Source organism: Hakea prostrata, chromosome 7 (assembly GCF_041222555.1).
Source record: "Hakea prostrata isolate BN-2017 chromosome 7, UWA_Hpros_2, whole genome shotgun sequence".
Lineage (NCBI taxonomy): Eukaryota > Viridiplantae > Streptophyta > Magnoliopsida > Proteales > Proteaceae > Hakea > Hakea prostrata.
The window spans coordinates 7,988,230-8,012,487 of record NC_142606.1 but is presented as its reverse complement, the minus strand read 5'-3'; the positions used below and the strand labels follow the sequence as shown (position 1 = coordinate 8,012,487).

Below are 24,258 nucleotides of genomic sequence, written 5' to 3'. Positions count from 1 at the left end.
TAAACGGCAGCTTGTTCAATATATACTTTTTTATGGCATTGTTTATTTATTATCAAAAGTTATATTTTTCAAGGTCAAGAGTCAAAATAATTTATAGGACAACTTGAGTGATTTATCATCTTCCCATTGTCTTTGGCCATTTTTCAAATATATATACAAAACAACAATATTTACTTTTATTCACTCTTCCAACGAGTTAAATGGCAAAAGAGAATGTGCATCGTTGCAAATTATTCTTTAAACTAGTCTAGTTATCCTCCCTTCATCATATAGGATTTCAATCTATTCATTTATTTAACTACATATAGTCAAATAATAGTTTCTAAAATCACAATCTAATATATAATTGGAAATTTTCTTAGCTTTAGTTGGTTTAAATTTGGCAGAGAGTAAAAACATCGATAGTTTACGGTTGAATACAATTCTAGAATTGTAGGTATTTGCACCAATATCAATTCTATAGGCGACATTGATGGTTTTTCAGATATCCATGGCATTGAAATCGTGTCATTAACTAACTATCACAAAGAAAAACACATTGTTATAAGGTTCTTTTAGTGGACAGATAACAGATTAATGTCATCTTTTTGTTTAACATGATGATAGTATATAGGACATATAAGAAGACCTCTCTAACTTTACATTTTTATAGGGGGAGTCGAAAATCTAAATTCACACTCGTCGGGGAAGGTTTGGATGATGGATGACATAATTGCAATTTAACAAAGATCCCAGGGCTAAAATCGTCATATCAAACAGTTGAAATAAGAAAAAGCTAAGAACGAAGGGCAAGATTTTGTCTCTAAAAGTGGGATTAAATAAGTATAGATCGGTGGGGTCCGCCTTTTTTTGTCGGATTCTGGAAACGGGAGCTTTCGGCCGACACAGACGCTGGTATCAACGAGGGTTACCGTTGGAGGGTCATCACTCATCTCATCAAGCCGGAGGTTAGCAGGTAGCCGTTAGGGTTGCCAACTGGCAAAACAATTCAACGGCTAAGATTTCAGTGATGCTGCTGAATCATATAACAGCAGGGATTCAAAATTCAAAAGAAAAAACAAAGAAAAGAACAAGGAGACACAACGAAGGAAGGAAGGTAAGAAAACATTGATTAAGATTAATTACCTTTAGCCCGCAAGGTTCAAAGTATTCATATTTATTTTTACCCAGAAAAAAAAAATTCATATTTGACTACAGTAGATATAAATAAATAAATGAGAAACAATACTCAATAATGAGATGATATACCTCTTAAAATCACCTGATGGACATGATACTCAATTCGGTTACTTTAAACCTTGCTTTTAGGTCGGGAAGATGGGAAACAATACTCAATGTTTTGAAAACTAAACAAATTTAAAGAGAAGGGCCCATTAGCTTATCTACTGTATAGTTTTAAAGTAGAAAATCTAATCTAAACAAAATAAAAAGGAGTAGCTCACTTTTGCTTCTTGAGATACTCAATCATACAAATAGTAACAAGATAGCTTTCTTTAAACAACTAATCAAATCATTGATGATAGGACCATAATCAAATCATTAAAGAACAGGATTAATGGGTACTGAGAAAAAGCTTTTGTTCTCCTCGGTTTGGTGGTTGCTAAAGAAGAGGTTCAGAGGGAAAGAATGTGGGGTAGAAAAAGCTGGAAGTGGCCACAGCCGGCGGCGAACAAGCATGAAATCTTTGACCTAGAAGGCCAGAACAATATTTTTTTCCCCCTGGTTGCTGGTGGCTCACCTAATTTCTCAGCGAATAAATGCTGGAAATATTTTGGATTATGCTATCTTCATAGGATCTTCTCCTCCAAAACTATAATAAAGTAACCATATCAAATCTGCAAAATGGGCTAAAGTGGAAAGGTGGGTTTGATCTGCCATCCCTACATGAGGTCCAAATCTGCAAAATGTATTTGACTAGGCAAACTCACACACAATGTTGCAGAAGCTCTTGGACACCCCTGTAATGGAAGAAAATTTTCTGAACAGAATGCATCACCCTAGCCAATTCTTGGGCTTAAGTTTACAACACTTCATAGTAAACTATACACAATGAGGACTTTATGATTCAACTTCTACTAATGCTAGCTTTCTCCAGATTCTCTGGTTGTATGATCCCCTTGGGTATTAAAAGTGTCCTGAAAGATTTACAGAAACTAAAACAGGAATGTAATGTGTGTAGTTGAGCTAGATGAAAAGTAAGAGTCAATACATTGTACAAACAAATTTTCTCTCCACATAATTCATGAAGGAAATTCAAGTATTCAAACGTAACATGGAATTGGAATCATGTACAAGACTGTTTGGGGAATTGACAACTCCTTCTGACAATAATAGTAACATACATGCTAAACAAATGCGGGCCATATACACACGCAGTCACCTAACCTCTAGAGAGGGAAAAAGGAAAAAGTAAATGAGTACACGTAAAATAATACAACCTTTGATGAGGAACCTTGATGAAAATGATACTTCGGTGCCTCAAAACTAAATATTATGCCTTTTTTCCACCATGCATGTCCTCTTCTGTTTTCCAAACTACATCTTTAAGGCAAGTGGAAAGATTTTTGTAGAACTGCAAAGAGTAGTAGTTGAAATCATGAATTCGTAAAAACCAGTATTAAAATTCCATGGCCAATTTTCATCTGAAAGAACACTAGATGATAGGACTAGTTAAAAATATCAATACAACATTCGATAATAACTGATAAGTATCCTTGCTTCAGAAATAGTATTGGGTGTTACACAGAAGCAAATTAGTATCCCGCTCTCTGGAATGGTGTTGGAGTAAAACATGCAGATTTACCAAGAAACCTTACACACCTTGCATGGTGGTTACTTTTGAACAGTAAGTCCAGGATTGCTAAATAAAGAGCACATAGCTAAATTAAAATGACAGGAAACCATAAAATAGTATTTTGGATCATTTATAAGTCCATCTATTTTCTTGAGAACAGTGGGAATGGGTACCTTATGGAACTCCAAAGTATCTCCTTTTGCTTTCCGTACTTCAACCATATGAAGAGAAGGCGCCACTTGAAATACCTGATGACATGGATGAGATTGTACTGAATTTCTGAAAACTAACCAAATTCCTCGAAATCCAAAAATACTGTTGAGTCTAAAAGGCTAAAACAATACCTCAGTAGCTATTTTGAGGTTTCCCTTCCTACCCGCTTTTGAATTTTCCAGCCTCATCTGTGACACAATAATCTCCATTACTTTTCAACCAGGATGTAGAAAAGATCACTACACCATATTTATTTTAAAATCTTCACCTTGTAATTTTTCTTGTGAACATCAAAACCAAGTGGTTTTGCAGCTTCTTCAATCTTGTTGACGATTTCACTGGGGGGGCATTTTGATGTAAACCTTGTTTCCCTCTTAAACTCCTGTCACAGGTAATCAATAGGAAACAATCAGAGCAGGCAAATGAAGTACAATCACTGAAACCTCAAAGGATATCTAAGCTCGAAATTTATCATCCAACACATGCAGATGCCTGAAATTACATGATTATCCTCAAGATACGGGTGTGAATCCAAGGAGGTAGAACCGCATATTATAGCCTATCAAATGGAAACATACTGCCAAGTGAGCAACAAATCCTTGAAGAACTAGTAGCAGTCATTCCCCTCAGCATTTGTGTAAGTCATCCACTTGAACAATCTAAAGAACCTTTTCCCTCATTGTTCTGCCACTAAGAATGCTGTCATGATTAATCGACCATTCAATGGACAAATTATCTTATGGGCTAAGATGAGAGGGCCATTATCTAGTGGGTTTTTCCGCTGGAGTATTTTCAGCCAGCATTCAGTGCAGGACCAATGAGGCCATTCTGACATTGAATACATACAGGAACTATATGAACTGGTTTTTTTAAATTTGTAATCAAAACTCAATCATATGGCCCATTGTGTATCAAAATCCCTTAAAAGCCTTTCAAACCTTGACCAGCAGTGTATAACTTCTGAGTTGAAACTTTAAGCAACAATTTATAGGACAAGATAAGAAAATCTGTACACAAAATTTAAGGTCCAACAAAGACGCCAAGTCACAAATAAAATCGCTTCTACTTTTTGCATAAGAAAGATATAGGTGAAAAGGAAAGAAGGGCCAAAAAAGCGTGAGGAGCAGAGCCATGTAGATGGACTTGCAGAGCCATGTAGATGGACTTGCCCAAAGAAAAGGCAGGAAAGGCGAGTGGACTTTGTTTTGACAACCTGAAACCAGACATTCTCTTTTCTAAGCACGCTCCTTCTATTGAGCTAACCTAGCTTCTTCTGTCCAAAAATTAGGATCAATTATTGGTTGAGCTGATCTACGAGCAAATAAGGATTGACTGGAGCAAGGGCGGTCTACAATCATCGAGTGAGCAATTTTATATCAAATCAATAAAGACTTTCCTTTAAATCACACGGGTTGCTTCCACTAAACAACTCTCCAGACTCGCCAGTCCAGAGAAAATGCAGTTACATAAATCTAAATAATAATAATAAAAAAAGGGGGAAAAGTGAGCCTGTCCATGAGAACCTAAAGGTCCTCTAGTCACTTGTCAAGTTTCAGCTCAATCGGAGTTAGCCAACTGGCAAAATAAAGCTTCCAAAAATCTAAGACTACCCTGACAACGCATGACAATATTTAGACTTTTAAGGAGCTTGAAAAAAAAGAGGCTACATATACAAATTTAAGTGTAAAATTTGTAAAGTGCCATTATCCCAACTCTGCTCTAGATATCCAATAGTTAGAATTGCTATATCACCAATCCACATAGCACAACTAGGTGCGTGAGGTGGGTCATCCATTGATACTCGATGGACTAGACCACCCATGAAACCTTTTTCCTAATTTTTTTTAGGGTGAGGTGCAAGTATGCAACCAATGTGTTCCAAGGCCCCAAGCAGCAGCACTTTATTACTCTACGACTTTGCAATAAAAGGCTTAGTGGACAGTGTCCCCTCCTCCCCCTCTTCCCCCCTACAAAAAAAAAATAATAATAATAAAATAAATAAAAGGAAAAAGTAACATCTATGAACAGGCAAACCTAGTTATGCCTTGTAGAAATAGTGACATCGCAAATCTGACTACTGGACATTTGATGAATGATTTGGATTCACCAAATGTGAAAATACAAACTCAAATTTAAATAATATGTCCTACCTATTCTTAGCAGACACCTTGTGGTCCAGGAATGGTTGTCAAGGTGGTACCTAGATACTTTGTTGGTGTCACCTAGATGTTCTGAAAACTGAATCCAAGCACATTCTCATGCACCCTCTCAGTAGCCTTGGATTTTCCAATGTTCTATTCCAACAACTCCATTTGTGCTGAATGAGTAATCAATAGGGAACCTTGGTGTATACTTGCCCACAGATTTTCAGCCCTACACAGTTTACTACATGGTAGAATTAGGTGCTACCTATAGATCATATGGGTGGGTGATCAAGTCTCAGAAACTATTTCCAAAAATTCAAACACAATATATTTTAATGGGGAAATATCTTTCACACACTCCAGTTTAGAAAAGCTGCTCTAACTGTCCACCAGTTTTTAATCACATGGCTTTCCATGATTCAACCAGTGGGTAGATAGAACACAATTGGGCAGTATAAGATTAAAATTCTACGGCCTGCATCTAGATGATCTTCCCAACTGTTTTTTAACTACCAGCCAAGACCAAATCATTAAAAAACTGACAGGGCAATTATAACTTTGTAAGAATCAAGGATCAAGATCTTGGTGACAAGCAAGAGCCGGGTAGAAACATGTTAAAAATAATAGGGAATTTTTGTTAAAACTCAACATCTAATGGGCTGGTCAGAACTACCGAAATTTATCGGAACTAGCAGAAACTACTGACATTGAGTTGGTTGGAATTGGTCATAACCTGGCAGTTATTTGTTGAAACAACTGAAAATTTTAAAATATTGATTGAAACTACCGAGATTTTCGAGATATTGTCGAAACTTGGCAAAACCTGGGACTGTAAAAATAACCCATGATTTTGGCTTGGTTTCTTGAGAAACCAAAATTTAATTGAGTGGACTGGCCATCTACAAAATTTCATGGACAAAACCAATACAACCCATGTATTGGATCCATACCTTGACTATAATTGACCTGTTGCTTGTGCCCTTCGTGTAATGCTCTTGGAATATAACTTACTTAAGCCTGATCTGGAAAATAGGGCCACAATTTTTGATAAAAAGGATCATGTAGGAAACATGCTCCCTCAATTTATTCTACACTTTTCCTCAAATAAAGTTGTCAAGGCGTCAAGGCGTCCAGGCGCCTTTGTCGCCTATGCAGGTGCTTTGGATGCCTTACTATGCTCTCAAGTCTCTGAAGAAACCTTGTCCCAACTAAATGGGTTGGCTACATGGATCAGTTCAGTTTGAGGCCATAATGGATAAAAGGCCTAAGCTATGCATATCCTTTTCGCCACCTCCTAAGGTTATCTTAGGTATGCACTCAAGTCTCTATCCACTAAAATGGAACTCTACATCTTCATCCATTCCCTTTTGCGATCCAAAAGAAGAAGCCCAACCTTCATCACACGGAGAATAAAGAACCTGTTATGTCAAACAAATACAGGAAGTAGACAAACCTGCTCTGTCTCAAACAAATTTTCAAGATTGAGCCCCTTTGACATAGAAATCAACTCAAATGCATTCATAGCTGTTGGCTTTTCTTCTTCCGTCTTCTCTGTCACATGATGTTCCTGGTGTATGAACAAAATAGTTGTATGAGAATGGGAATATCTTTTATTAACAATCAACACTTTCATCAATTAAGAAGTTCAGTCTCACTCACTTCTGAATCCTTAAAAACAGCTTCTACATCATCCAAGTTCCCTTCATACTTCTCATCAAATACAGGTGGTTTGTAACCCTTCTTGAACCACTCATCCTCCAAAATTTCAGCAACAGTGATACGCTGCAATTAGCCATGGTAGACAAATTGAGTTTACAAAATATATATCACAAACAAAAGACAGAATACAGCAGTTCCCTAGCATATGTAACCAAGAAATTTCATGGATAGCATCAGATCATTGTGGGTGAACTAGGTAGCTTAGCTGCTCATATCAAATGACTGAAAAGAGCATCTAGCGATATTTATGCCAATTCATAGGTAGGGTAAGCATCACTACCAATAGTGACCTTGCTTATGTTATCTGCTTATTAAGTAGGACAGCTGAGCTAGCTAGCTCCCCCAAGAACAATGCACAATCATATTTCGCCTTTGAAAGTATATCTATGGATAATGCAGCAGACTTGCAGGTCTCTGCTGTAAAATGGTAGAGCATATTTGACATTTTCTGAGATTTAAGCACAATATCAAAACTGTGGAAAAGAAAAAGAAAAATCTAACATAGTTTCAATCAAAAGAATCAGAATAAACAAAATCTCAGTTGATCAGGTTTGGTGCATATGACAAACCAGGAATCTGTAGATTAAAGATGAGCCAGATTTGTGCAAATAATAATAAATGAAACCATAAAAAGAGAATAACTGCAAAGAATTGCCCATGTGTGTCATGCAAAATCTCCTAATAACAAATGTTGTAAATATGTAATTTGTTCACATTTTCTTTTTGGGTGAATTAAAATTATAATAAACAACAGGAGAATACAAGAGGGGAGGAATGAGGGGGGGGGGAAACCGATCAAGAAGAGGATCAGAATGAAGTGGAGAGGCCCCAGGATCTAACAATATGCCTAGTCCTTGGGGAGTCAACCACAGGGGGATGGGGGAGAGACGGAAGTCTGGAAGATACATCAAAATAGATGGCCATCCAAATCAAGTCTAGAGGGCGATGACTTGGAGGTCCATACCCTAAGGTTACGTTCCCACCACAAGTGGTGGATTGTAGCTCCAAAGACTAGCTTACCTACTTGGTCGCAAATAGAGAAGCCCGAAAAGATTCTCAAGATCCAATTCCAATCACGAGCAAAACCAAGAAAGCGCCTCAACCAAGGTCAAATGGAAGAGAGGGCTAAGGACCAAAGAGAATGGGGGAAAGGACAAGAGAAAAAAAGGTGATCTAAGTTCTCTAAATCATTCCCACAGAAGATGCAATTAGGGTTAACCAAGATGTGACGGCTAATAAGGAAGGTTTGGGTGAGGAAAGCTAAGTTGAGGGCTCTCCAAAGGGTAAGGGAATGACGAGGGATGTGGCCTTTGGACCAGACTAATGGGGCCCAAGGGACATGAGGGGAGGGGGATCGGTTGAGGTTTTAGGCAGAAGAGGTAGTGAAGAATTTGGTGGGGGGAAGGAAGCCATATGGTGACGTTGGAAGCGGAGGGCGTAAGGAAAGGGAGGGAATCCTAGACTTGCATGAGGTTTGAGTGGGGGGAGGGGGACCAAGAACCATTAGTGATGAAGGACGACAAGGGGGCAACTTTAGGAATGCGGGTTTCATAGACCGAGCGAGGACCTAGAAGAGAGCACAAGATACCCATCGGATGCCACAGATCAAGCAAAAAGATGTGGAGGATCCAAAAGAAACTAGGACGGAGATAGCTATTAGGTCCTGAGAAGGAGGAGTTTCCTCCAGATCCAGGAAGGGTTAGAAGGGGTGGGGGCAGTTCAGATGGAATCCGATTTGAGAAGGTAGGAGTAGACCTAGGAAACTCAAATGGAATCTTGCTTTGAGGCAATTTTCCAAATGAGTATTAGAAGGCAAGCATATTAACATCTTGGATGCGACGGATGCCAAGACCTCCTTCAGTGGTTGGTCAGCAGATGTCAAAACTAGCTAATAGGGTGGAGGAAGCGGGAGGACTCTTGGCCTTTCCAGAGGAAGGCACAGAAAAGAGATTCCATGATGTGGATGGAGGATTTGGGGAGGAAGAAAATTCCAAACCAATAAAGGTAGGAAGATTGGAGAACCGATCGAATAAGCACCACTCTACCGGCAAAGGAGAGAAGTTTTCCTTTTCACAGTTGGAGCTTTTACTGGATGTGATCCAGCATCGGGGAGCAGTGGTGGCAGGTGAGTTTACCAGAGATAAGAGGGAGACCAAGGTAGGAAACGGGAAAGGAGCCCGATTTGAAGCCAGAGAGCAGGAGGAGAGAGGAGCGGATTGAATCTGAGACAACTGTGAGGAAGATAGTAGATTTCTCAATATTGACTCGAAGGCCGGAGAGGGACTCAAAGGAGGAGAGGGAGGTAAGGATAGAGGAGATTGGGGAGTGAGCTACCTTAGAGAAAATCATGAGATCATCTGCGAAGGCAAGGAAGGTTAGCTTGAGGACTCTGCACTTAAGGATGGGAGAAATAAGGAGTTGATTGGTTTTGGCTTGGAGGAAACAGGAAAGGACTTCAAGAGCCACGGAGAAGAGGTAAGGGGAAAGGGGACAACCTTGGTGGATACCCACCTTGGAAGGAAAAAAGCCGATAGGGGAGCCATTGGTGATGTTGGAGAAAAGAGGAGTGGAGATGCAAATTTCGATCCAGTGGACGAATAGGGGGGGAAGCCCATAGTGGAGAGAACCTCACTAATAAAGTCCCAACAGATAGAGTCAAAGGCTTTATGAAGGCCAACCTTTAGGTTAGCCATAGGGGAATGGGCAACTCTGTCGAAACCTCTAACAATCTCTGAAAGAGGAGAATGTTATTCGAGATACCTCGGCTAAAGATGAAAGCAGATTGGTTGGCACTAACCAACGAGGGCATGATCGCCTAATCAACTTGATCATGTTAGTGAGGATTTTGGAGATGAATTTGTGAGAAGATTGCAGAGGGAGATAGGGCAAAATTCAGAGAGGGAGGATTGCTCCGGGCTTTTTGGAAATAAGGTAGATGAAAGTTTGGTTGATGGATGAGAATTGGGAAGGGTTAAGGAAAAAACTACGAATGGCCCACACCAAGTCCTCCTTAATGAAATTCCAGGTGGCTATGAAAAAGCCCATACTAAAACCATTGGGGCCAAGGTCTCGATTGGCTTTGTGGAACTGGATGGTGGAAATGATTTCCCCCAAAGAGGGAATGGAATAAAGAGAGTCAAGGAAAGAGGGGTCTACAAATTTGTTGAGAATGGAAGTGGGGAGATCGGGGCGAGGGAGGAGGGGGGAAGGCGAAGAGAGGAGATTAGAGAAGAAAGAGATGACTTCGGTTTTCATACTAGTGGGGTCGCAGATCCAAGAGCCACTACTAATATACAAACAAGGAAAGGAGTTGAAGTTGCGGCGAGCTTTAAATGATTGGTGAAAATAGGTAGTGTTGCGTCTCCTATCTCAAGCCACTTGATTTGGGATTTTTTCCGAAAGAAACTCTCCTCTTAAGAGAGAAGGGAGGAAAGTTCCAATGAGAGGGGATTTTCCTTCTCGCTAGGGTGTCACTTTGGGAAGGGATTGGATCCTGGAGAGCTTGGAGCGGCAGCTAGAGACTCTCGGGGAAATGTTACCAAAGGTGGAGTTCCAAGAGCGGAGGGCAATTTTGGTGTTTTTAAGCTTACGAGCGAAAGCTACTTAGGGTAGAGAGTGGCAGTGGACTGGTTGAAGCCAGGCAGACTGGACGGTAGAGAGGAAAGAGGCTTCAGTGGCCCACATGTCAAAGAATTTAAAGGGTTTGGGGCCTAAAGAAGGGGGGTCTAGAATGTGAAGGTTACAAAGGGAGTGGTCTGAGAGAAGCGGAGGGGAGAAGAATGTATGGGAAGAAGGGAAATGAGCAAGCCAGAAGTCATTGGCCATGAACCAATTCAGCTTGGAAGCAATACGAGCATCTATGATCCTATGGTTTTGCCACGTAAGGTGGAGGCCAAACCAGCGAAGATCGAAAAGGCCCACATCATCAATACAAGAGTTGAAAGGTTCAATAGCCACTGGGTCCAGCAATCAGCCTCCGACTCTCTCATGCAAGAAACAAACAATATTGAAGCTCACCACTAATACCCCAAGGGAGCCCGAGGAGGAGATGGAACTGATATTGTCCCAAAGAGGGGCGCGGGGTTAAACCCGTAAATGATGGTAAGGAAAAAAGGGGAGCCCGAGGGGGGAGAAAGGCTAAGATGCATGAAATTGGGGAGAAGAGGATAAGAGAGTGGCGAGGAATTTAGACAGGTCCCAGAGAATCCAAATGCATCCATTAGGAGAGGGTGGAATTGGAGAGAAAGGACCAAGAGGGGTCGATTGAGCGAGCAATCCGATGGGCATTATCACTCTGAACATGGGTTTCAAGGAGGGCACTAATGTAGTACTGTATTTGAATAATCAAAACAGCCAAAAGGACCTCACAGGAACAACTAGATTGATAGACAAGAAGAAAAATCAGAATAATGGAAGGCTGAAAACCGAAGTGGTGAACAAGGATATTGGTTTAAGAACAAGGACTAACTAGGTCAAAACAGCGAGCATAAAGAAGAATGGATGGAACAATATAAGAGAATTAAGAGAACAATAAGGACAACAAAGAACAGTAACACCGGCCCACCGAAGGTGGATCGATTGGATCGAACACCAATCACCGACAAACACAAGGGCCCAAGAAGAGGAAGCAGCAAGCAATTTGATTTCATTCACCAGTTGCTCTTCACCACACAAAGTCTCTTATAAGCATTCTAAAGAGACAAAATATAATGTCAACATCCAACCACAGCTAACACCACCACCATTAATGACCAACTACACCTAACCGACAAAGGAGAACCCTTTGACAAGAGTTCTCTATTTCAAACTAAAGCCCCTTTTATTGACTTTTAAAACTAGACTTAGACTTAGACTTAGGCTTAGGTCTAGACTATGAAGTTCAACATATGTGGGCTAACTTTAACCCACTAAAACAGCCCTAGCCCATAAAAGCCATGGGCTGGTTCAGGTGACAACTTTAGGCCTTTGATGGGCCTAACCCAATGGGCTTCTTCTTTCGTAAATATGTCTTCAATTCTGCATCGGGCACAAAAGGACAATTTCGAAGTGCGGAGAATTTTTTTACTTTAGCTTTGCTTTGCAAGGGAATTGAGACCCCTCACATTCCAAATTAAGATATCAGTCATTCAACTAACTCGGGGTGGGGGCAACAGAGAAACTACTAGGGGAGGGGGCAGCATCATGTTTAGATGAGAATACATATATACTAAACAAGAGGAGGAGGAGGAGGAGGAGGGGGTGGGGCAGGGCAGGAGGAAGATATTGCATTTCCTTGGAATATGGGACATAATTTCATTTATTAAACAAAGGCCCAATCAATTCAGTAACTCAGTCATGTTACAGTCACACATGCAGAGAATAGAAATCAAAAGGTACAAAATATAAGAAAAACAGTAGAAATGTTTTGAAGGTTAAGTGCATATACAAGGAGGCCCTAACTGAAACTTCATGCGTGAAGAGCAGAGGTTTTCCTCAACTGATTTCTTTATTGGTACTGCGCTTTAAGTGGTCTCACTTCTATATTGCATCATTGCAGGAGCAGTTTCTCTTTGGTATGATGTCAATTTCTTGTCCAATTTTTTTGTTTACTTCAAGGAAATTTAATACTTAAAGGACCAAAAAAAATACACTTATGCCAAGGAGAAAAAAATACACAATTATGTAATTAGCATCATGCACAATTAACAGAAAAAAAAAACAAAACCTCCCTAATAGAAGGGCAACGAGAAAATATTTGCAAATTTAAGAAATTTCACAAGATCCAGCATATAGTTAGCCAAGCCAAAAAAGAATCAAAAGCCAGTCAAGAAGAATTACTTACAGTCATTGGATTGGGATCTAAGATCCGTGTTAACAATTTCATTGCACCAAATGAGAGCCAAGGTGGGCAAGTAAACTCAGCAGCAGAGATCTGCAAGTAAAAATGGAGCAACTAATAAACAGAAACGAGATATGATACAGACGAAGGAATTTTAAATTTGGTAAAATGCTCACTTTTTTGTACAGGTTCATAAGATTAGGGTCATCAAAAGGCAAGTAACCTGCAAGCAATACAAATAGGATGACCCCACATGACCACAAGTCTGCAGTCGCCCCATCATAACCTCTATCATTGAGCACCTGAATAGGATGGGCCATTAATTAGTGGACGAATTCCACATTAAGACGGTGTTCATTTTCCAAGAAAAGAAAACAAAAGCAAATCTCTTTTAACCAGTTTGTATGGATGGAATATGGGAGAGGATCTTGAGATTAGTGTGAAAATTTGAGGTCCAGCTTTTTTATGTTCATAAATTTTTTGGAAATCTAATTGCATGATTCTTATTGAAAAGCAATGTATAAATGTTCAAATGCAGGGAACATTTGACCAATTGACCAACCAAGAAAAGTACTTGTTTCAGATAAGATCTTTTTGTTCACTTGAGAGAGTTTCCCATCAAAATCATGTCACAACAGAACTATGTAGGGTTTTGCAGGGCAACATGAAGTACTGCAAAATATTTGAAGGAAAAAAAAAAAGGAAAAAGAGAAGAATTTGGCACTTTCTCTGTCAAACCAAAACATAGAAACCACCTTGATAAGTGGGTTCCACTGCAATTTACACACAGAAGTTTCTTTTCCTTCCTTCTCTTGTTGAACAAAAATGCCTAAAGGAAGATAAAAAAAATTATTTGTGAAGCAAGTTAATATCATGTAAATGGAACCTCTGGGGCGACATAATTTGGAGTTCCACAAGTAGTGTGAAGCAGCCCATCATCCTGCCAAAAAATCTTTTACAGTTAGATTCAACTTCTTCCCAGTAAGACATATCAACAGGAAAATTAGGCTGCTAACTCTATCAAGAAATAACAGAAAATAATTTCAATTTACAGACGTAGTTGCATCAGGAATTCAGAATCCCAGCCAAAAATCTCTTTTTTTTCTTCAAAAATATTAGCACATAATTAGTTATGCAGTCATTCTTGTGGAAAACACACTTTAATTGGGGAGTGATCATTCACTTTTGGAGCTGAATTACCATCATTTTACTTTGATCCCTAAGAAGAAGGACCTGAAATCTAACTATTTAAGAGCAATTGGATTATAATACCAACCAATCTTATATTATAAACCTTTTTCAGAACAACAGTGATGAGGATGGATTACACTTGTGTTGGGCTTTTGGTCCAAGGGATTCTCATGGTACTAGACTATCTAATGGGCTTAAGCTAAGGGTAAGAGGTCCAATGCAGTAATCTGAATCCTTATTATAAAAATATGCCAAATCTTAAAAATATTGAGCATTTCAGTCAGATTAAATTAATGCATTCCAGGTCTATCATCTAAAACTAGTTGTTAGAAAACAAGCATTAAATAATGAACAGCAACTGAACTTGAACAAAGAAAAGAGAGAAGAAGAAGAAGAGAAGAGAGATGAAGAACTAGTAGAAGAGGCTTTTGATTCTTGCTTAAGAGTCTAGAATCACAAAGCCCTTTTATTTATAGCTTCTAATGAATCTAATACAACTTGAGAGACAAGTAATTATCCTCTAGAAAAAGAAAACAAAAAAGTACAGCATAGGTTACTATGGACCAAGTAGGTAAGGTAAAAGACAGTATGGGTTACTGTGGACCAAGTAGGTAAGGTAAAACACACTATGAGTTACTGTGGACCAAATAGATAAGGTAAAAGACAGTATGGGTTACTGCGGACCAAGTAGGTAAGGTAAAAGACAATATGGGTTACTGCGGACCAAGTAGGTAAGGTAATAGACAGTATAGGTTACTGTGGACCAAGTAGGTAAGGTAATAAACAGTATAGGTTATTGCGGACCAAGTAGGTAAGGTAGTATGGGTTACTATGGACCAAGTAGTTAGGTAAAGGACAATATAGGTAAAGACATGTAATGATATCGTTGTAGAATGCCATAAGTTAAGGACAAAGATCTTCACAAATAATATCCATCAGCACATCTTGAGTAGATATAGAATAAGGTACCATTCTCCCCCTCACGTGTAGCATTACACGTGGACAATTAATGATGAGCAGTGTATTATTCACCAATAAAATTGATCAAGCAGCAGAAAATCGTCTCACAGGACAAAGTCTTGTGCACCAAGGGGGGAAAAAATTTCTAGACCACCGCTAACCCTTAGGGCAGAGCAAATTAGATCAAGAAAAAGAAAATATTGAACCAGTTTGGAATCTCAAAATTGCAGTAGTCGCTGCAGCAATTCACTCGGAAGAAGTGCAATAACAGTAGTTGCAGTAACAGATAATATCAGATCTCGGACCATAGCAACAAACTTGTGCTAGATTTGAAACTCTAACAGATCTTGATATGACGGAAAAGTAGTCCTCTAGGTCTTTGTAGAAGTATTTGATAAAAAGAAGGCTAAAATTGATTCTAAAATAAACAACAGAAGTAGTTAGGTAATACAAGACGATAGCAGCAGAATTTTTTAGAACAGAGAAATTCAATGAAACAGGGGTACTAGTATACGACTTGCAGCAGAACTTATAGCGCAAACAATGGAAGACAATACTTATGTCTTGCAATCCGAATTATGGGCATATCTTCGCAAAAATCAAAAGGAATCCCAAGACATCAGTATAGTGCAGATTGAACTTCAGATTTGCACAAAAAAACAAGGTAGTAGCAGCCTCAGTTGAATCAAATAGGTAGACATATCCCCAAAAAGCTTGGGGCCTTTTTGTAGTATTAATACATAGATACTCGGTGCTTCAAAAGTCAAAGAAGAAGGATAGCCATTCACAATTACTGCAGCCAAGAAAAAGGAGAAAGAAGAAAAAAAAACTGGGCAGCCAAGAGAGAGAAAACAGTCCCTAGGTTGATTAAACTTGCTCTGATGCCATGTTAGAAAACAAGCATTAAATAATCAACAGCAGCTGAACTTGAACAAAGAAAAGAGAGAAGAAGAAAAAGAGAAGAGAGATGAAGAACTAGTAGAAGAGGCTTTTGATTCTTGCTTAAGAGTCTAGAATCACAAAGCCCTTTTATTTATATTATTTATAGCTTCTAATGAATCTAATACAACTTGAGAGACAAGTAATTGTCCTCTAGAAAAAGGAAACAAAAAAGTACAGCTTTAGTAACTTCCTATCTCCTAAAATAGAAAGTTCTGAAAATAGAAACTATGCTTTCTAAAAACTCCCAATCTTATGTAGCAAGACTCTTACATTAGAAATAGAAAATACGGTAGCATCACTAGCATCATTCAAACAGATTTTACTGTTCACGTGAACAATAAATATCATATTTTACTGTTCACGTGAACAGTATCGTGAACAATAAATATTTCAAAGTGCATATACTTCAATACTAGTCCTAGTTTGTGTAAAGTAAAGCCAACTGATTTTACTAGTCCTAGTATTTCCACCCTATACATTAAAACTTCATAACAATGTTCTTTCTACAGGCTAGCAAGTAGCAACTGCTGAAAATAACCTTATCCAGGTTATGGAATAGTACTACAATTTCACATCAGGTCGGGATGGTATTGTGTTTATTCATCTCAAGCCATCTTTGAACCTGTCGATGTAAGCTATTCGGATGATAAATGTGTGCCTTCGGGCCCGCATATTAATTGGCAAGAATCTCCATTACATTTAATTCAAAACTTCAAATAATCCTTTCAGCAGGATCTTAGTCCACTGGCGGCACAACTGCTACTGATATCAAAACATCAACACCAAATAGTCAGCACTTCCTATGAAGTTCAGGTAAAATGAAAATTTATGTGCTTGTATATCCATGGGAGGACATTTATAAGAAAAAAGAAAGTAAAAAGGACAGCTTCTCTTCTGTCTGAAAAGAGTAAATGAAAAATGATGCAGTAACTACGATCCCAAGTATGCTTTATTTTGCATTTGGCTAATTGTAGATTCCTCTTGGTACAGTCACAAGTAAAATCAAGCTTGTCCCATTTTCCTGGGGGCAAAAGAAATAGCAATTCATAAGGTATCCCATGCCAGAAGCGAGAGAATTCGAGATTCGTTATAGTAGGCTTCCACATAATAGCCTCAGTCACCAAGGTCAAGTGGTGAACAATCTCCAACCAAAAGCTTGGCCCAAATCAATTATAAAGATCTACCTTCTGAATAGTATCTACTTCAACACATGAGATTGTAGGTAACAACCAACAATTTCTCCCTTTAAATGACAGTAGCTTCTTTCATCATATCAGATTGTGGCTACACAAATTTCTCATGATTGTAGACCTTGGCCTATGTTGCAGCGCAGCATTTTTTGATTCCTAATCTAGCCAGAGGAGAGGAATCTCTGTCCTTTAGGACAAGGGAAGTGGAATCCTAATCCAAATAGAATTAATTAGCGTCCTGGTCTTACAAGGAAAAGGAAAAGAGATTATAGGAGAAATGGGAAAATAAAAGAAGTTGCACAGCTTGACATTTTTGGTGGCCACTTCTTTATTTGGAGTTTTTTTTTCTTTTTTTTTTTTGGGGGGGGAGGGGGTGGGGGGGTCGTGTTGGTACAGTTTACCAATGGAAATTACACGACTCCTATGAAGAATTAATCGTAAAAATATCGAATTATAGGTTTGGAAACTAGGATATCACACTAGGAGTGTCTGTTTCAGAGTGAAAAAATAAATATTAATGGGAGTGGTTTCAATTCTCATTCTCCTTATGTCTAATTAAAAGAAATAAGAATAAGAATTCATTATTGGTCAAGAATGAAAAATGGTTTGGTGGATTTTGTCAAAAATAAATTATGGAATGAAAAATAAGCTTGGTATGTTAGAATAAAAAATTGTTAGAAAATGATTGTGAGCAAGTGAAAAAAGAGGGAAAAAGTATAATTTTTATAAAAGAGGTGTATTGACTATTTTACCCTCATCTTAACTATAAAATTTTAAATAAACCTGCACAAAAATGAAGAGAATGAAATTTTCAACATAATCCATAATAGACAAAAAGTCTATTATGGATTTTGGTGGTGTTTCTATTATTTTAAACAAATAAATAACTGATAATAGATGCCAAACAATCTAAAATAATGAAAAATTCTCATAATTGAGAATGATAATTGATACCAAAAAGAGCCTAAAATAATGTACAACTGCATTCTAGAAAACCAGGCTTAGTACCAATGCTGAACCATGTCAGTATCCACATTATTATACGAAATAACAATTTTTAATTAACAATCAGAGGAAAAATATTGGGAACAGTAATGTCTGTTATCAAGGCTGGCAAATTCTTATATATCATACTTATAGTAGGTGATCTTAACCAAAGCAGATAAACACATGTTAGAAATATATTCAATACAAACAAGGTCAGAACGAACAGTTTTTAAGTGCAAAAACAAGGAAAATAGAAAGGCCTCCAATATTCTACAATTATAAAGCTAAAATTACCCTGACTTGTCTAGAAAGCGCACTTAATCCAAAATCAGAAACTTTGAGGTTTCCATATGCATCCAATAGTAAATTTTCTGGCTGCAACAAATACAAAAAAAAAAAATATTAATAATGAAAAAATTGAATCTTCACTTTTCTCACCTTTTTTCTTTTCAATGGCAAGCACAACAAAATGCCAGCTCTAAACGATGCTTTAAGGAATTAAATAAACAATTTACCTTTAAGTCTCTGTGGTAAACACCTCTACTATGGCAATAATCTACAGCATTAATAAGTTGATGGAAATACTTCCGTGCCTCATCTTCTATCATTCTTCCATTGTTGACCTTTAAGAAAATAAACCACATTACTGCAGAATTATATGGAAGCACACCGATGAGGAAAATTATTGATCTTTAACTACAAAGTACAGTCTCTAGCACCTCCAGACAGCATTTATTTGAGCAACACAACTTGCATCCCCTACATTAGCATTGCTTATTCTTGTGGACTAAAAAAACATAAGGTCAAAATCAAGGGGACAGAACAAGTTGGATAAGGTACTTTGCTATATGGTAGCTCATGTCTAAACTTTGCTACAGTATTTGCGTGGAGGTTCGTATTCATGACATCTGATTTAGAAGTTCTGACACATCGAGGACATCAGTTTTGAAACGAAATATTTGCAGAAACACAATCCTTGAAGCAAATAAATCCAGAACAACATTAACAACTTACAATTTTGTCAAAGAGCTCTCCCCCTGTAACATACTCCAAAACGATAAAGATCTTGGTTTTGCTTCCCATTACCTGTAGAAAGAGAACAACTATCAGGGAATGAACAACCCAATTAACCAACTAGGATCATATGTAAAGTGATTGCTCACTTCTTAGAGACCATGAAAGAAGAAATCCATCCCAAGAATTGCAGTTCTATATTACTAGTTTCAGAAGGCAGTACCTCATACAAGCATACAACATTAGGATGCTTTATTAACTTCATTGTTGCTATTTCTCTCCTTATCTGCATGAGTAAAAATCATCTCAAAAATATGATAGTCTCCTTTTGAAGATAGACTGAATGGACTTAAAGGCTTAGAAAACATTCAATCATGTCAACCAAGAGATACAATCAAATAATACAACAATTCAAGAAATTTAGTGTACAAATCTGAGGTATCCACTACACATAACAATATCCAGTGAAATCTCCCCAAAAAATAAAAAATAAAAACAGTTATGAATACCACATATTTTGATACATCTCCAGATTTCAAGACTAAAGTTCAACGAAGAAGACAAGAAAGCAATGTAAAGCATCTAACAATTTAAATGCTTGATCAAAAGTATGCATGCATACATTAACCAATCTCTCAAAATGGGGAAAAGAATTCTGCGCAATGTGAGTAAAGAGTAAAGACACCAGTCATACAATTTGAACAATAAATACCCACTCCTCCAGGTATAAAACAGTTTCCATGTTCCTATGTCAAGAAGTCAGAGTTAGAGGACTATAAAAATTCATTTATTGCTTTCAACGGATGGGTCCATTGGTACCACCAAAACTTCGTCCAGGATAAAGTGAATCACTCAGTTTCAAGGGAAGAACAAAGCATAAGGTCAAGATACTAGAATTCTGTTTTAGAAGGTTTCACTATATGTTTGGTCTTCTGACCATACACTTTCTGTTCCTGCTCCTAAGGATCAAAATGAATCCATTGGGTCATCCAATATAAATCATACTAGGTGGATTTGATCCAATCTATTACACATTAAAACAATCAACTGTATAAATAAGGTCATTCCCTCCATAGATTTGCCTATAGTTAGTTTTGAATCCTATTGTAAATGACATAAAATAGTGTCACCCAGAACCATGAATGGACTTTGGTGCGTTGACAATAGCAAGCCTTTTAATATGAATCATGGAGAATGAATTTGTGGAACTATTGATCAGGAAGTGACCCTCAGAAATTGTCTTCTTACAGAATTTATGCATCACTTGACATGGACAAAATTAGACTACACGAAGATGAATGGAAGTCAAAAAGATTAAACAGATAAAATCAAGCAAGTTTGCAACTTATACCCCTGGGCCAAATCTATATCAAATAATTCCAACTCAACTACAAATAAAACTCAAGAAGAAAATTCAAGCAGCATAGATAAGCAGGTGAGGGTTGAGTATTAGTCTCATGGACCTATTCTAAATCTGGAAATGCATGGACATGGTACTCGCAATTCATTAATTCAATCACAGTTCAGAAGAACAGGAATGAGTGAATGGACACAAAAGTTTGATAAGCATAACGTGACCTGCTCAGCCATCTTGTGTTTTAGAACCTTCTCTTTGTCAAGGATTTTCAGAGCCACTGGTTCCCCAGTCTCAGAATTCCTAGCAAACTTCACTTTTGCAAATGTTCCCTCACCAATAGTCCTCCCCACCTCATATTTACCCACTCGACGCTTGATTTTGGGTGGATTCATCCTTGCTGTTTAAAGTGATCCCAAAAAACCCTTCAAAATACTTGGTAGCTGCCCACAATTCAATTTAATTCTCCCTGAAATGCACATGAAATCATTGAAAAAAGAATTCCATGCTGTAATCACTGACATTACGAGGTTTAAACCTCTGTATTGCAATAAGAAAAAACAAAGTATAGAACTAAATATCATGAATGATATGCCATGAATAGAGGAAGTTTTGAATATGAAGAATGAGCAACAAAAAATATTCACCCCCACCACCAACAAAATAAAAACAAATATGACCAAATCTTCACCATGATACCACATTGGTGGAACAAATGGCATCAAGTATAAATTCATCAAATTCAGAAGAGAGACATATACTGAAAAAGAGAGTTCCAAGAATCTGTACCTCAGAACACTATCAAAACCAGAAAAGAATATAGAGGTTAACAAAAGGAACACCTTGTCACAGTCATTCAGGTTAATCAAACAGAAATTTGCCAATAAAAGTAAAAAGACTCTTAAATCTGTAGTTTCAGCAAAATCCCTAATTCAAGAAGACAATGCTCCCAAAATGATCATTTTTTGACTTTCACTGTCAAAATCATTCAGGTCAAACACTGGTTGCTTGAACAGAAATTTCCCCTATAAAAAATAAAGACTCCTAAAACTGCAGTTTCAGCAAAATTTCTAATTCAAGAAGACAATAGTCCCCAAACTGATTCATTTTGAGACTTCCACCCAGTTTAGTCCGCTATAGACACTTACAGTCTAAATGAACACCAACTGTTTAAATCTCGCCATATATTCAAAAGGAGGTGGTTAAGTTTACAACCCCAAGATGACGAAAAGCAGCATTATGAATCCAAAGTCTCAACAATAAAATCCTTTCCTGACTCTCACTATATGACTTCACAATAAATAAAAGATGGAACTAGAAAACCTTGGCCTAAACCGTTCAATAAACTGATCAGGAACTATGAAAAAGAAACAGGAATCTAGTTTTCAGCCTATCAACTAATGCAGATAAGGTTTCGAACCTCTTAACAAAATAAAGGAAGTTCAACCAAAATTAATTTTTGCAAAGAGGATAACAATAAAACAGATTATTCCATACTAAAACTCAAAAAAAAAAATCCACTAAATCCAAGTATTGAAGAAGAAGAGCAGTTTCAAAGCGAAAAAAAAAAAAAAAAGAAGCAAACAAGGACCCTAAAACCAGCATCACGGCATAAGTTGCAGAAAAATAAGATGATTACCAAAAGCGAGCACTCCAGAGTACTAATGGTCAACCGCGGCAGAGCAGTTTCCCCCTCTCAATTTTTATTTTTTTGGAGGGTTGGGAAAAGTGGGGGTGGAGAGAAGAAAAATTCTACTCTCCAACTCCACCAGTAGCTAAAGAATAGGAAGCTTGGCGACCGAACTCAACACTTTCAATTTCAAGAAGCGCAAATCATACATTTTCAGAGTGGAGAAGGGAGACTTCTATTTTAAGAAACACAAGAAAAAGAAAAAGGAACAGGGCAAGGCATCGATCGATGGAGAAAGAGAGCAAATTACCCAAATTCAAAGAACAGAAATGCTTTAAAACTTTCTAATGACACACACTACTCATAAAACCCAGATCAGAAACCGACGAATCTGAGCCCTCCCCCTCCCTGTAAACAACGAAATTTAGAGAAGAGAAGAGAAGAGAAATAAAAAAAACCCAGTAAGCAAGATATATTTTAAGTAAACAAGAGTTTGCACGTGAAACACATGCAATTTATCGATAGTGGGAACGTAGATTGGGAAAAAAAATTCTTCAAATCGAGAAGATTAGAAAGCAAAAACTTGAACACTTACCTTGTCTGCAGAGACTGCAAATTACAAATTAGAAACTATAAAAAGGCGTCCCTCTCGTACAGGAAAAACGCTGCGGCCTCAGAGAATCTGTGGTCCATTTGTAGTGTTTCTCCTGTTCTCTGTTCTCTGTTCTGTTCTCTGCTCTGTTGTACGGATTTGCAGGGTGGGTAGGATTGGATGAGACGATAATCCACTCTCTCTCTCTCTCTATCTCTCTCTCTCTCTCTATTGTGCCGAAGATAATATCACGTGTATCTATCATATGGTTGTGGTTCTTCCACTCACTGCATCCGCCGTTGGATTTCAATAATTTCGAATGACCCACTCCACATTCATTTCTGCGCATGACCGTTCGACTGGAATATGTGACGATTCGGTTAGCTTGAGGCGGTTCTACGTTTCACAGAGCTCTTTCTAACACGTGACACACTTATTAGAGATTTTTTATTTGAACAAAACATTTTTTTATTATTTTTTATAGATTGGAGAAACTAAATAGAAATGAGCTCTACTTATTTGTTGCACAATAAGCCCTATAGTTTACTATCCGCTTCGAAACTTGTATCGTTTTAGAGTTAAACTTCACCTGAAAAATTATTTATTTAAAATAAAGTAAAACAAGTGGTAAAAATTTTTGTCTCAATCACAAGTTTTGATTTAAATCATAAATTGCATTCTTTTTATTGCATAGCACTGTGGAGTCTTTGAAATAACAGTTGTACTTAAAAGGGGAAGGTTTCTAATTTCGCTTCCATGAAAGTCATTGTCTCTCATTGGAAGGGAAAGGTTTAATTATTTAATTCCAATAATTGTCTCTCACTTGAAATCAAATATGTTTTGTAAATGATTTAGTCCATATTTTAAATTTCAGTAGCCTCTTGAAAAATAATTGTGCTTACCTATCATACAATCATGAGGTCAAACAATGGAACAGCTTTAATTATTATTTTTTTTTACAAAAAATAAAATAAAATGCGTCATGTCACATGTCATTTCTTATGCTTTTATATATGTTTTTTATTATTATATTAGTAATAACATCAGGGTTTATTTTTTTACCTTCTAAAACTTGCAAGCTATATTTCTATAGTTATCAACACTTATCAGCATATACAATAAGACTAGCTTACACACCTTGATGTTATCGTCATGATAGCTTTTTTATGTACGACTTAAATTTACAACGGACTGAACTTAGAAGATTTAAACTCTTGATATCATGCTATGAGGCATTAGCCTTTGTCAAGTGAGCCAAATCTTTGAGATCAAAATAAAATATTACAATTAATCAACTTAAAAGATAAATACACTATTACAGTAAACTTCAAAACAACTCCTAAAGTCAACTAGCATGATTCACATACCAAACCCAAGTAACCAAAGAGCAGAGCTAAGACTCAACATGAGGGGAGAGGGCATAATAACCTTTCTACTCATTTTTTTTAACCTTAAAAGTTTTCCCCACTAACCGACAACCCCAAGCCAAAAAAAAGACAAAACAGGCAAGAAGAAAAGGGGGAACGAAAAAAGAAGGAAAAAAGGGGCAAGAAAAATGAAAAGAAGAGACAAGGAAAAAGAAGGAAAAAGAGGGAAAGAGGAGACATCCCCACCGAACAGAAACCCAAAGAAGAAAGAATCACAACCAAGGACAAAAGAAGGATTTGGAGGTTTTCATATTAATAAAAAAATCTTGTGCCAACAAAAAAA

At 37.5% G+C, this 24,258-nt stretch overlaps 1 protein-coding gene across 3 annotated transcripts; it reads right to left on the bottom strand.

The window, feature by feature from the left end:
• Positions 1-1,296: 1,296 nt before the first annotated feature.
• On the bottom strand, positions 1,297-22,743 carry CIPK3 (CBL-interacting protein kinase 3). Of its 3 annotated transcripts, none has more exons than XM_089162262.1 (15): positions 22,552-22,743; positions 20,551-20,795; positions 19,196-19,258; positions 18,973-19,044; positions 18,474-18,581; positions 18,253-18,333; positions 13,575-13,628; positions 12,865-12,990; positions 12,692-12,781; positions 6,811-6,933; positions 6,605-6,718; positions 3,276-3,389; positions 3,139-3,195; positions 2,968-3,042; positions 1,297-2,572 (listed from the first exon to the last, which is right to left on the bottom strand). In XM_089162262.1, the coding sequence occupies exons 2-15, from the start codon at positions 20,719-20,721 to the stop codon at positions 2,492-2,494; spliced, it is 1,329 nt and encodes a 442-aa protein (XP_089018388.1). In that variant the 5' UTR covers positions 20,722-20,795; positions 22,552-22,743; the 3' UTR covers positions 1,297-2,491. The 3 variants fall into 3 exon arrangements, with proteins under 3 accessions (XP_089018388.1, XP_089018390.1, XP_089018389.1); XM_089162264.1 differs by lacking the exon at positions 22,552-22,743 and adding an exon at positions 22,267-22,538; XM_089162263.1 differs by lacking the exon at positions 22,552-22,743 and adding an exon at positions 21,966-22,260.
• Positions 22,744-24,258: the final 1,515 nt, after the last annotated feature.

What these genes read in the sequence shown, in the direction of transcription:
- CIPK3 (XM_089162262.1), bottom strand. Translation starts at nt 20,721, where the DNA reads ATGAATCCACCCAAAATCAAGCGTCGAGTGGGTAAATATGAGGTGGGG. An exon ending in AACACAAGATGGCTGAGCAG is followed by an intron (nt 19,259 to 20,550) that starts GTCACGTTATGC and finishes TTACTCATGCAG; the next exon opens with ATAAGGAGAGAAATAGCAAC. An exon ending in GAGAGCTCTTTGACAAAATT is followed by an intron (nt 18,582 to 18,972) that starts GTAAGTTGTTAA and finishes ATTTTCTTAAAG; the next exon opens with GTCAACAATGGAAGAATGAT.